The following is an 18,261-nucleotide window of genomic DNA, read 5'->3' as shown; positions in this document are numbered from 1 at the left end:
AAATTTCTTGAAATGACACACCTTAACTAAAGAATGATATATATATCTCCGAAAACACATTTTCCCACATTAATTGCAAGATGATGATTATCCATCTGTTGCAGATATGTTATATGTTGTTGTTCTGATGCAGAAGCAACAAGAATATCATCCAAACAGGAGTACACAGAAGGAAAATCATTCGAAATGCTATGAATAAATCATTGGAATGTTTGCACTGCGTGCATAGACCAAATGAGATCACATGCCATGGCTTAAGACAACAGCCAGATTACATTCGACGTACATCAGAACAAATGCAGAAATCTGTTTGGCCACTGGTCAAGGCTCTTGCCAACATAAAATCATAAAAAGCATCAAATGGATGAAGTATTTGCATAAATTAAGTATACACCATGCCAGAGACAACAGCCTCTGTCTCTGGCATGGTGTATAATTAAATTATGCAAGTATTGTTTGACTCCTGTTATAATATTAGTTTGACAAGAGTCATTAGCAGTGGGCGAATAGAATTGTGCATTTATTCTGACGTGTGCTGAATGTAATCTGGCTGCTGTCTTAAGCCATGGCATGTGGTGTTTCTGGTTTTTATATCAATTTTACGTATGACAAGAGCTGCTTGGCTTCAGCTAACATAATTTACCACTATGTAATGTAACAAGGCCCACTCCTTCTGACAAAGATATTTTTAGAAGTATGGAAACCTAGATCAAAGGCTAATAAACCTTTGCTTTGCAACTAGTTGGCTGAATTTTTCTTTCAGCCTCTTCAGATTTATACAGTTGCTGATTTGCAGCTATGTTTCAGATTTTGTTGCATCATTACTAGCTCACCCAAAATTCTTAAATACATAGATGTTAGTTATTCAATACTGCGCCCGGGACTGACAATTTTAGAGTGAGATGGACCAGTTACAGACTTGCGCAAGACCGTAATGTGATTTTGGGAAATACATAATGTTTTGATATTTGGCTAGTTTAGATTTTGCTGTTTTCAGTGGACTATGTTACTTAACTGTTTTCTGATTTATGAAAAATGTTGAAGGTAAGTAAATTATAAAAGTATATGGAACACTGTTTTGCTTCTGTGTTGGGAATAACTTAACTACAAGGATGACATCCATCTTCAAAATAATTTTATGTTATGATAAATTATGCAACATCTTAACTAAAGGCCTAATCAATTAATAACGGGTATTATCAGATTTGGAAAAAAATATAGTAACAAAACTACAGCATTAGTTCAGAATCTAGGAAGCACTGAGGCAAAAAAATGCAACAGAAATTGAGGGTCCAAACTTTCAAGTCAGCTATGAAATAAGTTAGTAAGCTCCAGGTAATGTAAAGTATGTTCTCAGAACGAGTAAAATGTCTACTTTCAAATGAATGATAACACATCATATTTTTCCTGTTAACTAGAAATAGAAATTACATACTATAGCATGATTTTTTAGTTAGCCATAACTTTTACTTAAGTTCATAGTAAAATTTAATTGCATTATTGAAATCAGTAAGTCCATTATAATCAACCAGATAATAAATTTAAATGGACCTTTACTTCAATAACATCTTGACATATTCCTATACTTTTCTTGCCACATATACACCTGTATTGCAAATATGAGGGGTATTCAATAAATAATGCAACAATTTTTTCTGAAAGCGGGTTGGTTTTATTTAGGATTCCAGTTCACCATGTTATTCCCCATCCTTTTGGCTACAAATTTCTTTTTTTCAACATAATTTCCATTCAGTATGACAGCCTTATGCCACCTTACTAGGAGGGCGTGTATACCTGCATGGTACCACTCTAATTGTTGATGACAGTGCCAATGTCTAGCTGCATCAATAAGCTCCCTACGATCCATGTATTGCTCCCTGTGGAGTGCATCCTTTGTTGGGCCAAAAAGGTGGAAGCTCCTTATGGTCTTCCATTAGGCGGTGAGGAACCCAGTGGTCACACACCTTTGAATATCCCAACTGGTGGACAAGTGTGTCAGCACCACCAACAGAGGTGTTTGATTGTGATCCATGGACCATCTTGTATGAGTGTGTCCTTGCAGGAGTTTCTGCTGTGTGCTGCTGGCCGGCACATAGGAGATTTGACAGGTTTGTATGACCTTGTTGCATTGATGTCAGATGCCTCACCATGTTTTATTTTTTCACTGCCGGGTCTCTGTAAACGTTCTGGAAGAACCTGTTAATATCTATGATGCTCTGGTTTTACGCCAAAAGAATCTCAGTGACAGCTCTCTGCTAGGAACGCATCTCCACCACAGAATCCATTTTGAAGGCTACGTATAGTGCCACCGTCTATTGGAACTTCATGAAACTGTAGGAGCTGAATATTCCACAGTGTTCCACAAGAAATTCCACATTTTTCAATCAGAATTGGCCAAGAAAAAAGTGTTACATTATTTATTTACTGCCCCTCGTAGAACGAAAAATCAGGGAAAAAATTGTTGTTCATTGGGAGTATAAAACATAACAGAGGGGGTAGTTTCCATCTAGTTAAATCCCATATTGTACTGGAATGTATGTATCCCATCTGTCACTGGTGTTACTGTTTTCAGTAAAATCTTTCAATGTTTTTATGTGAAGCCCTACCAGTCTTAAAAATGAATATTGTGCATTAAAGACTTATGTCGACCAAGCAGATTAGGTTGGTGCCTGCTTCTCAATGAGGTGGTCACTAAAATGGGCTCAGAAATGGACCTTGCACACTTCAGTCACTTTATTTAACATGCTGATTCACTTCTCTCATAAAGTGCAAGCACTGTATTTTCTCAAAATTAGACAGCAATCACATTTTTTCTTCGAAGTGTTTTGCATTGAGGCTGTCTGTGATGCTTCCTAATGAATGCTGTTCAATTCTTGGGATGCTTCACCACTGCTGATGAATCCAGACATTATGCTCTTTAAACCTTAGTTTAAGTTCTTTCTGTTTAACCCACATACTTCATCTCACAGTCCTGACAATTTATTTTGTGAAGTGCTTTCCCTATCTAGTTCCCACTTGTGCCAGTCTGATGCTTCAATCTCAGCTGTAGTTGGTTGTCAGTCCTGAATACAATATTAACTGCTTTGTTGTTAAATGTATGAGATAACTTCCTAATAAGGCATCACTGTATTTCACTGTACCAGTGTAGTGCTCCTTGATGACACCATTTGAGCAGAGTTTCAACAATCATATTCAGGCCCCCACAAGGTGCTCAGATGGGGGGGGGGGGGACAAACATTCTCTACCCTATTTAATGGTAAACCAACAACAATCTCTGTCCAGCACCTCAAGATAACTTGGAAGCTGCAATACCAGGAAGAGGAGGGCAACTTGCCATCACTAGAAGATTCTACATCTGCATGTACTACAACTGACATGGGTCTTTGGTCTGACTGTTCTTCCCTCTGAGAAGAATTCTACTTCGATGCCCTGTCACAATCACCACATATCGCCAATGGCAGACCACTCTATTCTCGCTAAGACCTACCTCTTGCCCCCCCCCCCCCCCCAAAAAAAAAATCCCTCTTTCCTACGATATTATGTTCAGCAGTAGTGACCCATACCTGTCCTATCCCCTGTGTTCAACACTTAAAGGGGGGAGGGGCAGGGGCTCTCTGGCAAGATCTCAATATGGATATACAAAATTGATACTAAGAACAATTTAAAAATATATACGTTTGTACTTTGAATGTCTTTGTTCTCCTCTCTTCATTAATGTCGTGCCATTTTCTTGTGTTGCTAAAGCCTGTGTCACATTGTGGATTCACTTACGTAAGAGAATGGTACAATTTGTGGTAACAGTGCCCGCAAATTAGTCTGTGTACTCACCACTACAAATTACCTCACATATTTTATCAGTTGCTAGTCCAAAAACTTTCTTTCCAGAAATAACTGTGTGAGGTTTCAGATTATTAACCTACAGAAGATACTTCAAACATAATTAGATATGAGGTAAATTTCATATTGTGTTCTGTTGTGAGGGATTTTAAATTCTTGATCTAAATGCAATGTCCCTACGATTCCTTCTCTTCTGTATGTGAATTCTGCCACTGTTCATTGTGTGTTACTCATGGTACGAACCTCACTGGTATGTAATGCATATTTCCCATTCCTCAGATTTTTTCAGATCTGGAGAACTCATGTTTAAAGCAGTACTTGAAAAATTGGAAATCCAACTAAAACAAACTACCAGGATGATTGACAGTGAGAAGAGAGCATTGAATAAATTAAATAAAAAACTACAAAGGTATTTGGTTATTACATATTAGAGGATTAACTCCATGCTACCTGAGTGTAATTATGCTTTATGTAATTTCACTCTTTTATTATTGCCATCTTTCTGTTTGTTCTTAATACAGCTGAATCCATTGTTCAGTGTTGTTGTGATTTGGCTGTATATAATGTCTGTGCATCTTACTTTGCAATCTTAAGTGTATAGCAACAGAGTAGATTTCAATTTAACACATATAAAAGAAACATGTCACATTTTTCTGGTTTAAATGTCAGTCTTTATTGCATTTTTACTGTTATGTTGCAACAGTTTGTAATGCAGGAAATGTCATAACTAGAGACCAGATTATGTGCATCATAAAAACCTTAAAATATGCATGAAAAGTGTCAAAATATGAAAGGTCAAATAATAAAAACATGATAATTACTGCTTGTATTATGCCAGTCGAACCTTTGCATATCAGTTATGAGGAAGAGCACCGGCCATGCGAAAAATCAGTACATATATAACGCTGATATCATTTTTGGAATACTTTCTGGTTGAGGTTAGGAAGGAGGGCTTTCTGAGATTATTTTCTAAAAATTTGCGAAATGGGGATGCATACCACATTTAAAGAATTATTCCTTCATTGCGGTTTGTGTTGGTAATAAGCAGATGCAATGCGAGGGAGTTGCAACAAAACAATATATACGTACAGGACGAACTTTGAGATTTATCACAGGCAGAGCGGCATGCTCAAAAACTCTGTAATATTTTATTTAAAAGGCAACATACAATCATGAATTTTTTTGAACAGCATTGACTTTTAATTAATACTATTGAACCAAAGCATCATTTACAAATTATTTTACATTTTTTCTACTATTGTAAACATAAACGACGCAATACTGTTTTAAATGTTCGGTAGTAAGATTGTGTGTTAGATCACTCAGAACATTTTTATAAGCAGAAAAGGACCATTCTACATCAACTGAGGTAACTGGGCAGTATTTGAATTTGGGTGCTATGTTGGCACTTATTACTTCCGCTAAAAGTTCCCCCGTCCCATTAATAAAACTATCAATCTGGCATAAGGGTTCAAAGCCTGGGTTCTTGTTTAAAATGTTTCAAAACTTTTCTTTCAGCTTTGTTGGGAATACTTCTGGAAATGAGTAGTTCACTAGAATAATTTTATTCATTAATTGGTTAGATACATTCGACGCCAGACCTTGAGTTTCAAGCTTTTTAATACTTGCAGGAATATGGGATAAATGAGTGCTAATCACAGCAACATCTTTTTTAATACCAGAATCATTAAACGCTTCCTTGCACTGGCAAACTGCCAAAGCCTCTGCACTATCGAAGTCGTTTAGTACCGCTCTAATGGCTTCAAAATGTTCATTTTAAAACAACATACCCCAATAAGCTACTACTGATTTAGGAGTTAAAGGTGCATTTTGTAGTTTTTCTTGTAGTCTTGATATGAGTATAAGCCTTTAGAAACATTTTTTTTGTGGATGAACTCAGTTCATTTACATTCACAAACATGGAATGTACTTCTTCAGCAAGGCAATGTACTCAATGAGCAAAGCATGTCACATGAATCAAATTGGGATAAAATACTCAGAGGGATTTTGGTGCTTTGAATGTATAGGGATCAGCATTTGAAATAAACACAAACATCCTTTCATCTGCAGAAGATTCTGGAAATATTTTTCTAATGCTCTCATTCACAAATGTGGCTATCGTAGAGTGATCTACTTTTTCAAGCTCTTTGCTTGCCACTAAATAGGAAGGAGGCGTTCTTCTTTTAAAGCACCAACTATTAAATTTGCAATGTAACGGCCACAAGTGTCTGTAGTTTTGTCAACTGAAATCCAGAAGTGCTTTCTTTGAGTTCATTGCGTATTTCTTCCGCAACAATTACATAAATTGCCTATGTAATTTTTACGCAGTGTTGATTCATCTGATTTTAAGTTTGTGAAGAGGAATATTGCTTGCAGAGAATGATTCACATAGATCCATCTTAAACTGACTTTTTGGTTACCTTTGGACAAATCCATGCTACTGTAACTTGCTACTGTCGGAAGTCATTATCATAGTCCTTTCTTACGCATTCCTGTGATATGAAGACTTGTCTTGACATGCTTGTCTCTTTGAAACTTTTTTTTTTGCACAAAACATTTTTCTCACAAACTCAACAATACAGAAAAATTCTGTCGTATATAAACGTTCCATGATGATCAGCTGTCCACGAAATGACATTTCATTTTTCGGGCAGCATGGTGCACGACACGTTACACACTACATGTCATAAACACGTTCAGTTGTGTACAAGTAATGGAAAGCTAAGCTGATACAATGGAGGTGTGACTAAAGGCTTGCATAGTTTAATTTAATTGTTGCCGACTTGTATGGTATGTCTGTGGAGGGGGGGGGGGGGGGGGGGGGCGGAGGCGGAGATTAACCGGGGGATGCGGGTACAGCAGCATTGACTTTGTCTGCCTGTTCCTGCTTCTCTTCTGTAATGATTTCACTAGGCAGTGACATCTCTGTTAGCGATTTGACACAGTTCTAGGTCATTGTCAGCCTGTGAGACATCAAAGCTAAATTGATCTAGAGGCTGCCAGTCTAAATTTTTGAAATATTGTAAACATAGAGGGAAAATATGCATTGTCTCTAGCTTTTAGTTAAAGCAGTAACTGCTGGAAAGGAGCCAAATATGCAATCTGCAAATGCATATAATCTGGTCTCCAGTCATAACAGTATCCGTATGCAGTCATCCCGGTTCCAGCATTATGGTACACCCACTCTCTCAGCCAGAATGTCCATTACAATGTATGCACAATGTTTCCAGCGCGTCTTGCTTCCTGTTTTGGCTATGTCAACAGGCCACCCTGTTATTTGATTTATTGACTTGTGACTCTCTTCTATGGGGATTTCTGAAATCCAAAGTGTGTGCTAAAAGGGCAAAAACTATTAAGGACTTGACAAACAACATTCATGCCACATAACGAGACCACTCTTCACAAGGTTATGATGACTGTGTGTCTTTATGCTGGAAATAACATCACCAACAGTGATGGACACCAAAAGGACATAATTTATAAAAAATAAAAAAAAAGACATGTCTAATGAAATGCCATGAAGTGTTCTTTAGAATAGTGCACACTAATAATGTTCAAATAAGGTGTTTATTTGTGCCGCACTGTGTGGTTTAGAGAATGGTGGTTCAAATCCCCGTTCAGCCTTCTAGACTTAGGTTTACTATGATTCTCCTAAATCACTTAAGGTGAATGCCAGGATGATATTTTTAAAAGGACAAGCCAATTTCCTCCCCAGTCTAGCTCGGGCTGTGCCCCCACTCACCCTGACCTCCCCTGCCCCCAAGGGATTATGAGTGCTTGCAAGGGTGCGACTGACTATTTCTTTCGGTTTGACTTAATCTCCATCAGGCATCCTATTCTATGGCAACTTGTCTGTACTTCAAGTTATTAAATTTCACTTTTTTACAATTCTGCACTCTTTTGTTTATTTGCAAATGGTCTCCATAGCCAGCTTTAACCTCCACTTTATTTTTAAAAGTCTTGGTATGCAAGCCATGTGGAAAGGGCCATCCAATAATCAGTATGGTAGCCCGTCCATGTGGGTTTTCATGCACTCACATGAGGATAGCCTCCTGATTATACAATGAGTATCTGCACACTTTCTTCCTGAAGAATGTCTAGATTTGTGTGTGTTTCTTGTTCGGGACATGAGGACACCAGGCAGAATCTTCCATACCAAGTTGTTGTTGTTTAGGTGGGGTGCCGGCACCCATGGAGAGGGCCCCCACAGTGTGGGACACAATGGCAGACTAATCACAGTTAAGAAAATTAAACTGAACCATTATCATCAAAGGCATTCAATTACTTCAACATCGAAGGATATAAGCCCCAATATGTTTCTATCACTAGGTACAAATCAATTGCGGGCCGAAAGCTTATTTTCGCAAGTACTTTTTTTGTGCTTATCTGCAACTTAGCATCTCTGCTTTATGGTGAGTAGCAACTTTCCTTTCTTAAAATTGTTACATTCCATCCTGGATTTTCCATTGTTTGATAAATGTAGAAATAATTCATGTTTGCTTCAGTAAGCTGCAACAAACTTGGTGAAATCCTAGTAGCAATTACCCCTCACAAAAACCTAAAAATTTTGGAGGGAATAATCTTACACAGGGACCTTATATTTCAAACAAATGATGATTTATCTGCTAGTTGGGAATGCCATGGTGTCCATTGTTTAGGTGCAGTGATGACCTGTTGTTGCTATTGGCTGCTGTCCCAGGACAGGTTTGATGCTGGTCTATTCTGTGCAAGACTTTTCACCTCTGCATAACTACCACAACCCTCCCAACAGTCCTTCACCCCGCCTACCACCACCACCACCACCACCACCACCACCATATCCCTTCAATACAAAACTGACAACTCCTTGTTCCCCTAGGATGTTTCCTTCTGTTAGTCTGGTTTTGCTGTAAAGTTCCAAAATTCTAATCAGTATCTCTTAATTAGTTATTCAGTCTACCCATCCAATCTTGAGAATTCTTCTGCAGAACCACATTTCAAAAACTTTCGTTCGCTTCTTATCTGCTTATCATCTGTGTTCCATATCTGTGCAAAGCTACTACTCTTCAGAAACAGTTCCTAACACTTGAGTTTATATTTGCTGTCAACAAGTTTCTCTTTTTCAGAAATGCTTATTTCTGTTGCCGGTCTGCATTTTGATCCTCTCTACTTCAGTCAGTGATTTTACTACCTAAGTAGCAGAACTAATGTATTAATTTTGCTGTTTCATCTCGTAATATAATTCTTTCCATATCACCTTATTTATTTTGACTGAACTCTATTTCCCTTGCTTTACTTCTGCTGGTGTTCCTATCACAATCTCATTTCAACACTTCGTCCATTCTATTCAACTAATCTTCCAACTTCTTTGCTGTGTCTGACACAATTACAATGCCATCAGCGAACCTCAAAGTTTTTATTTCTTCTCTCCTTTCCGAACTTTTTCTGGGTTTCCTTTACTGCTTGCTTATTGTGCAGATTGAATAACACTGGGGAAAGGCTATACCCCTATCTCAATCCCTCCTCAATTAGCACTTCCCTTTCATGTCCGTCGACTCTTCTAACTATTGCCTGATTTCTGTAGAAGTTGTATATAACCTTTCATCCCCTGTATTTTATCCTTGATACCTTCAGAACTTTACAGAGAGTGTTTCAGTGAACACCGTGAAAAGCTTTCTGTAAATCCAAATCTTGAGAAATATAGATTTGCATTTCCATAACCCTTCTTCTAAGTCGTAGGATCAATAATGCCTCATATCAGCATTTTCTGAACCCATACTATCTCCCCTGAGGTCACCATCTACCAGTTTTTCCATTCTTCTGTAATTCCCTTTAATATTTTTCAGCCATGACTTACTAACCCTTTCACTGCTGTAGAGTTGTATACACAAGCTGCTTGAGTTTTCCTGCAGTGCTGTGGATATCTGAATGCGTCCTGAGCCTCCGAACTCTGTGCTGCAGATAAGGTACTTGCATAGCTCTGTGAACAAGAGAGTTGAGTATTTATCAGCCAGCATATCTGTCTCACTGTATGCTATCATTTGCAAAAAACCTCATTTAAAATCTACAAAAAGAAATTGTTTACATTACTTTTTATCTTTATTTCCTGTGTAGCTTACTATCTAAACTACTCATCTCTGATGTCACCATTTCTAATCATCATCATCATCATCATCATCATCTTTTTCTGGGGAGTCATTCCACAACCAATAGCCTAATTTCGGAACATTGTCCCCCTCAACCATCACTGATATCAATGAAATTTTATGTGAAAATTTGCACGTGTCCAAAATGAACGTTGGTGTAGTTTAACATTCACTTGTTTGACTTCATGTGAGAGTTTCCGCAGAGCAAGCTTTAATTTTTGGCACATTTGAGCTGTTATATCTTGGACAATATTTTGTTCGAAGAAATGAAATATAGCCATGTTTTACAACTTTATGCGTTCTCTCAAGAACAAGAATGAAAAGAATTGTATGATCCATATTCAGCCAGAAACTTTTAGGCAAAATCTCCCAAAAAAATACGAAGTTTGGCTTTTTATGTCTTGCAGGCTTACAGTATGACGAATGTGGAACATCACTTGTAGAAAAGTAACATTGCAAGGTTTCAAAATATAAAGTTTGATTTATGTACCTCTTTCAAATACTGAATAAATTGAGTACCAATCCAAATATTTTTAAAAGGTCAGAAATGTAGTATTTTTGGTCTGATTTTGTAAAAGTCTGCCATATGTTCCATACCACTTTTTGAACTGGGCTCATTAAAAAAGACCAGGGTTCACAATGAAAAAAATTGTAATTGAACAGAGGAAAATTCAGGATGGAATGTGACATTATGAAAAGTCAAACTATGGAAACCCAAGGTAGGAATATCATCAATGTAGGAAAAGACAGATTGCTACTTACCATAAATAAGACATGTCCAGACACTTTAAGACACCTACGTGCAGCTACAGGCCACACCCTTCATCAGTAAGAGAGACACGATTCACACACACAAGTAAGCTCACCTCATGCACACACGACCACCAACACCAACATCTCGGGCCAGAATGCAACTATCACGTCAGATGCAACCACCAATCTCGAGGGGGTGGTGAGGGAAAGGGATAGTAGTGTACGGGTGGGGAGAGATGAACACTGTCCGGTGAAGTGTGCAGCGACTAGACTGTCAACAGGCGCAGTGTCGGGAAGTTGTGGAGCAGGGAGGTAAGGAAAAAAGGAGAGTAATGCATAAAGACAGGTAGATGCATTGGCAAAGGGCTGCAAATAAACAGGGTGGGAGCTGAGAATGGGGAGGAGATGATATGACACAGGGGGTCGAAGGAGTTGGGTGGAGGGTGTGGGGACGGTATTTTACCATAGGTTGAGGCCAGCATAGTTCTGGGAGAAGAGAATGTGTTGTAACGATAACTCCCATTTGCACATTTGAAGCAGCCATTGAAATCAAATGTGATATGTTCAGCTGCACGTTGTGCCACAGGGTGGTCCACTTTGCTCTTGGCCACTGTTGGTGGTGGCTGTTCATCCTGGTAGCCGTCTGGTTGGTAGTCATACCAATACAAAAAGCTGTGCAGTGATTGCAGCAGAGCTAGTGACACATAGCTGCTTTCACAGGTGGCTTGGCCCCTGATGGGGTGGGATAAACCTGTGACAGGACTGGAGTAGGAAGTCCACCAGGATGAACGGCTACCACCAAACTGTGGCCAAGAGCGAAGTGGACCATCATGTGTCAGAACATGCAACTGAACATAACGCACTTGATTTCCAGGATTGTCACGAGTTCTGGAAATCAGGGAATTTCAAACATATCAGGGAAATATCAGGAAAATTTGGAAAAAAACACTGGAAAAATCTCGTTTTTGTCTCAGTAGCATGAAATTGTTTACTGAGATGTCGTGCTTTGTCGCTGGCTGCGCGCAGCTGAGTATGTGTGCTGCTTCCCGACTCTCTCATTCTTACTGCTTCTCCACTTCCCACCCCACCCCACCCTTCCTTTCAGCTTGCAGCCAGTGCTGCCACCACTGCTTGCTTCTAGCCTAGCAGTTGCCATTGGGAGGCAGGGCAGTGTGAGGAGTGATTTGTTTAGATGTGATTCTCAGAGCTTGTTGACGAAGCAGCCGGAGACAACGGCCATACCTGCATGTGTTGTGTGAGTGACTGTGTGAATTTATGTGCGCTCTCTCTTTCTGACAAAGGCTATGGCCAATAATTTAGTTGTGAGAGTGTGATTGTCTTTTCTATGTGCCTGTCTGTGGCTCAGTGATCATCTTCATGGTGAGTTGCTACCTATCCTCATTAGTATTGTTTCTCATAGTATTTGCGCAAGTTATCTGTTGCGTGGGTGATCACCGTGGTCTCATTTCATCAACATGGTGTCTGTGACACGTGAATAGCTGGCCACATGAGTGTACTTCCATGAGGGGCCAAAACCACAGGCCATTTCTGAGGGTGTGTCTAACAGATTGGTCTGCCGATATGAAGCCCATAGTTTCCCACTAATGTGCAGGCCCTGCCTGTCGGATCGAGTCTCACCGATCTGCTTGCAGGCTGAGACTGTCTGTTGTGGCATAATGCGACAAATTTTCGTGGTTTATCCATAAACTCAGGACTGTGGTGCCCCTCAGCAGGCCAGAGACTGTGGGCAATGGATTGCTGGAATTGCGACTGTCTCATCACAAGTACATTGCATAGTGTGGCGTTTTATAGACATTTTATTTATTCTTGTACATTTTGGCTCTTCGAAAGTAGTTTATGTATTAGAAAGCATGGACGACAAGAAGAAGAAAACTGCGGCAGTTGCTGGCTGTTTGTACACTAAGTACTCACATATTTCTTGAAAGAAGAATCACACAATACCTGCAGAACAATAGACATAGCACAGTGGGTAATAACAGACAGTAACGGACATAGTAGAACCAAAATTTTATTGGTGGTCACCTACAGTGTTTATTTACACAACTCTTCCCAAGTTACACATTTCTTTCAAGAGGCCTACTTTTTTCTGAGGTTATTTCTGAAACCAGTGAAGATTTTAAAACTGTCTTGCAGCTCCAACAAAATGTATATTTTCACCATCAAATGTGTTTCGCTTTATTGAAATTGAATAACATCAGTGGTCTTAATGAAACATATATACCATTTGGCTTGCTTTCTCCATCTAAAAGCAGCTCATCGCACAAGATGTTGATATTAGAACTTATGATTTTTGCTAACACGTTTAGAAATACAGAAGTCCTTACATTTTTTCTCAACTTATGTCTTTACTTACCCTTGAGATCTCAAAATTTGTCAGGGAAAACCCTGGCATCTGCTCCTGGGTACACCTTACAATCCAGAATCCGATTTCGGAATCTCTGTCTGGCCATGATGTAATCTAACTGAAATCTTCTCGTATTACCTGGCCTTTTCTAAGCACACCTCCCCCTTTTGTGATTCCTGAACAGAGTATTTGCTATTACTAACTGAAACTTGTTACAGAACTCAATAAGTCTTTCTCCTCTCCCATTCCTTGTCCCAAACCCATATTCTCCTGTAACCGTTCATTCTACTCGTTCCCCTACAACTGCATTCCAGTCCCCCATGACTATTAGATTTTTATCTCACTTTGCGTATTGTATTATCCTTTCAATATTCTCATACACTTTCTGCTGTTGATTCTGATAAGAGTAACCCTATCGCTGCACTGTTCACTGTAACACTCTCTCTGCCTTATCTTCCTATTCATAACGAATCCTACTCCTGTTACACCATTTTCTGCTGCTGTCGATATTACCCTATACTCATCTGAACAGAAACCCTTGTCTTTTTTTCCATTTCACTTCACTGACCCCTACTATATCTAGATTGAGCCTTTTTATGTCCCTTTTCAAATTTTCTAGCTCCCCTACCACATTAAAGCTTCTCACATTCCACGCCCCTACCCATAGAACGTTATTCTTTGGTTGATTATTCAATCTTTTTCTCATGGTCACCTCCCCTTTGGCAGTCCCCTCCCAGAGATACGAATGGGGACAATTCTGGAATCTTATGCCAATGGAAAGACAATTGTGACACTTTTTCAATTACAGGCCACATGTCCTGTGGATACACATTGTGTCTTTAATTCAGTGGTTTCCATTGCCTTCTGTGTCCTCATGCTGTTGATCATTGTTGATTCTTCTGATTTGAGGGGCAGTTTCCCACCCCAAGGGCAAGAGAGTGCCCTAAACCTTTGTCCGCTCCTCGCCCTCTTTGACAAGGCTATGGCAGAATGAGGGTGACTTCTTATGCCGGAAGTCTCCGATTGCCAATGCTGATTATTAGAAACCAGATTATTTGCCTTTGCATGTTACATATGCATTTGCGTATTTGGCTGCTTTTCTCCAGTTATTGTATATTTTAACTAAAAACTACTGACAATGCATGTTTTCGCTCTATGTTTATAATAATTTAAAAATTTAGATGAGCGATCTCTAGCTCGATTCAGTTTTGATGTCTCACAGATTGACCGTGACCAGGAACTGAATGGTTAACTGAGAGGCCACAGTGTAGCGAAATCATTACACAAGATAAACAAGAACAGGCAGAGTCAATGCTCCTGAGCCTTCACCCCTGGTTAATCCCCTCCACTGTCATACTGTATGCATCAGCGACAATTAAATCAAACTATGCAAGATTTTAGTCGCAGGTCAATTGTTTCAGTTTAGCTTTCTATTTACTTGTATGCAGTTTAATGTGTTGACGACATTTTTGTGTGTTACGTGTTGTGCGCCACACTGCCCGAAAAGAGAATCATCATTTTGTGGATAGCTGACCATCCTGGAACATTTACATATGGCGGAATTGTTTTATTATATTGTCGAGTTTGTGAGAAAAATGTTTTGTGCAAAAAAAAAAAAGTTTTGAATAGACCAGCCTGTCAAGACAAGTCTTCATATCACAGGAATGCAGAAGAAAGGACAACAACTACTACTTCTGACAGCAGCAAGTTGCAGTAGCAGGAATTTGTCCAAAGGATGGCAAAAAAATTAGTTTAAGATAGACGTATGTGAAGCATTCATTACAAGCAATATTCCTCTTCACAGACTTAAAAACCCTATCCTCAAAGGCTTCCTGTGCAAATATTGCTTAAATCAAAATATCAGATCAATCAACACTGCGTAAAAATTACATACCGACAATTTACGTAAATGTTCTGGAAGAAATACGCAATGAACTCGAGGACAGCATTTCTGGATTTCATTTGATGAAACCCAGACACTTGAGGCCGTTACATTGCAAATTTAATAGTAGGTGCTTTAAAAGAAGAGCCGCCTCCTTCCTATTTTGTGGCATGCAAAGAGCTTGAAGATCATTCTACGATAGCCATATTTGTGAATGAGAGCATTAGAAAAATATTTCCAGAATCTTCTGCAGATGAAAGGATGTTTGTGTTTATTTCAAATGCTGATCCCTATACGTTAAAGCAGCAAAATTCCTCTAAGTATTTTATCCCAATTTGATTCATGTGACATGCTTTGCTCATGGAGTACATCGCCTTGCTGAAGTACATTCCATGTTTGTGAATGTAAATGAACTGATTTCATCCACAAAAAATTTGTTTCTAATGGCTTATACTCACATCAAGACTACAAGAAAAACTACAAAATGCGCCTTTAACTCCTAAATCAGTAGTAGCTTATTGGGGTATGTGGGGCGAAGCTGTGTTGTTTTAAAATGAACATTTTGAGGCCATTAGAGCAGTACTAAATGACTTCAATAGTGCAGAGACTTTGGCAGTTTGCCAGTGCAAGGGAGCTTTTAATGATTCTGGGATTAAAAAAGATGTTGCTGTGATTAGCACTCATTTATCCCATATTCCTGCAAGTATTAAAAAGCTTGAAACTCAAGGTCTGGCGTTGAATGTATCTAATCAGTTAATGAATAAAACTACTCTAGTGAACTACTTATTGCCTGAAGTATTCCCAACAAAGCTGAAAGAAAAGTTTTGAAACATTTTAAACAAGAACCCAGGCTTTGAACCCTTATGCCAGATTGATAGTTTTATTAATGGGACGGGGGAACTTATAGCGGAAGTAATAAGTGCCAACATAGCACCCAAATTCAAATACTGCCCAGTTACCTCAGTTGTTGTAGAATGGTCCTTTTCTGCTTATAAAAATGTTCTGAGTGATCTAACACACAATCTTACTACCGAACATTTGGAACAGTATTGCATCGTTTATGTTTACAATAGTAGAAAAATGTAAAATAATTTGTAAATGATGCTTTGGTTCAATAGTATTAATTAAAAGTCAATGCTGTTCAAAAAAATTCATGATTGTATGTTGCCTTTTAAATAGCATGCTGCTCTGCCTGTGATAAATCTCGAAGCTCGTCCTGTATGTATAGATTGTTTCGTTGTGACTCCCTCGCATCGCATCTGCTTGTTACCAACACAAACCGCAACGAAGGAATAATTCTTTAAATGTGGTACGCATCCCCATTTCGCAAATTTTTAGAAAATAATCTCAGAAAGGCCTCCTTCCTAACCTCAACCAGAAAGTATTCCAAAAATGATATCTGCGTTATATATGTAGTGATTTTTTGCGTGGCCGGTGCTCTTCCTCATAACTGATATGCAAAGGTTCGACTGACGTATAATACACACAGTAGCTATCGTGTTTTTATTATTTGATCGCGCATATTTTGACACTTTTCGTGCATTTTTAAGCGTTTTAGTGCATATTTGTATGCATTTTTTAAGGTTTTTATGATGCTTATTATCCGGTCTCTACTGATAATCAATCAAAATTTAAGCGGTAGCGGGTTTCAGACCCGGGATCGAGAACGTTTTGATTCTGAATCAAGGACGCTACCTCTAAACCATGGGTGCAATTCTTCTGAAATGCATAAGCAAATAGTCATGGATTTTTCTGTCTGCATTCAGTGTTTGCCGAACAAAATGGAATGTAGTTCCCGATTCAAAGAGCCTCCCAGCTGCAGTACAGTTCGTCATGATTCGCTGTACTAAAGACACTCAGTCCTTTGCAATGGTAAATCCATTTCTTATTCAGAAAGGTGTTGATGCAGTTGCTGGCCCTGTAAAATCCTCCTCTCGTTCATACAATGGCACTTTGCTTTTGGAGACTACTTCTGATTCTCAAGCACAACAATTGCTTACCGCTTCACTCCTCCATGACTATCCTGTTTGTGTAAATGCATAGAACTCTGAATTCTTCTCATGGTGTTATTTGCACTACTCTGCTTGATGGTCTGACTGAGGTAGAAATCCAAACCCACCACTCTCATCAGGGTGTCATTGCAATGAAAAAGATAGATGCATCCTTTGTGCTGACACGCACTCTTTTTCTCAATTTTCGTAGAATGGTACTCCCGTCCAAGATCAAAGCAGCTTATGAAGTTATCGCAGTCAGACTTTACATTCCAAACCCGATGTACTGTTATCAGTGTCATTGTTTCGACGACACTCGAATGTCCTGTCAACACCTGGCCAGATGTGTAATCTGTCGATTGTCAACCTCCTTCTCCCTGCTGTATCAACTGCAACTCCAACTGCAACAGCAACCATGCTCCCTCCACTCGAGATTGCCCTATCTATCACAATGAGTGGGCTTGAAGGAGATACAGTTACAGGAGACAATGCCTTACCTGGTTGCTCGCAAATTATTGGACAGTTGCAAACCCTGTGTTCTACCATTTGGCACTTACAGTACCGTTCTTGCTAAATGAAGGACATGGCCATGCAGACATGCGACCTCAAATGCAGCACTACGGTTGAAAATTGTCTAGTGTCATGGTAGCATCCATGTCTCCTCCTCCAGCTGTGCAACAAGTCACCAAACTTTCGACACAAGGAGTGATGTCACCTGCTACACAACCATCAGGGCAGAAAGGACAGAAGGAATACTCCTCCAAAGACGTTTTACATCCCTCCAGCCAACATACATCTGAGTCTTGCTCCAAGAAGTCAAGCAAAGGCCAGACAGTCTTCTCCTTCGACATTGTCCCCATGTGATACACTTGCCCGGCTGACCTCTGTTTCGCCGGTGCGCACCTCCTACTGCTTTTCTGCCCTGGACTTGTAGACTGAAATAAGGTGAATGCCAACACCTATGTAGATCTCGGGTAGCAGGATCCTCCAGGTTCTGCACTCTGTGGCAGAGTGTCTTCGAAGGCTGGCACTCGGCAGTTGCTGAGGTGACACCCCTTCATTCCCCCCCCCCCCCTCACACACACACACACACACACACACACACACACACACACACACACACACACACACACACACACACACACACACCACTTTCCTCAGCGTACTCTCTTCCAATGGAACATTTGCAGCCTACAATCCAGCAAAGAGGACTTATGGCTGCTCTTAGAATCGTAGCATCCAACTTGGTCTCTGCCTCCAGGAAACAAAATAAAATTGCGTCCTCACGATCGCTCTGAGCTCTCGCAT

The 18,261-nt window shown here is 39.5% G+C and overlaps 1 protein-coding gene across 1 annotated transcript in view; it reads left to right on the top strand.

Annotated features, from left to right (window-relative positions):
* The window catches only part of LOC126419329 (uncharacterized), a 93,819-nt gene that overhangs the window by 45,576 nt on the left and 29,982 nt on the right, over positions 1 to 18,261 (top strand). Inside the window, exon 3 of the mRNA XM_050086514.1 lies at positions 4,117 to 4,246. Coding sequence (XP_049942471.1) covers positions 4,117 to 4,246 — 130 coding nt within the window. The remainder of the gene's footprint in view (positions 1 to 4,116; positions 4,247 to 18,261) is intronic.

Source organism: Schistocerca serialis, chromosome 9 (genome assembly GCF_023864345.2).
Source record: "Schistocerca serialis cubense isolate TAMUIC-IGC-003099 chromosome 9, iqSchSeri2.2, whole genome shotgun sequence".
NCBI classification, from domain to species: Eukaryota; Metazoa; Arthropoda; class Insecta; order Orthoptera; family Acrididae; genus Schistocerca; species Schistocerca serialis.
The sequence above is the reverse complement of the archived record's forward strand: the minus strand, read 5'-3'. Positions and strand labels throughout refer to the sequence as shown.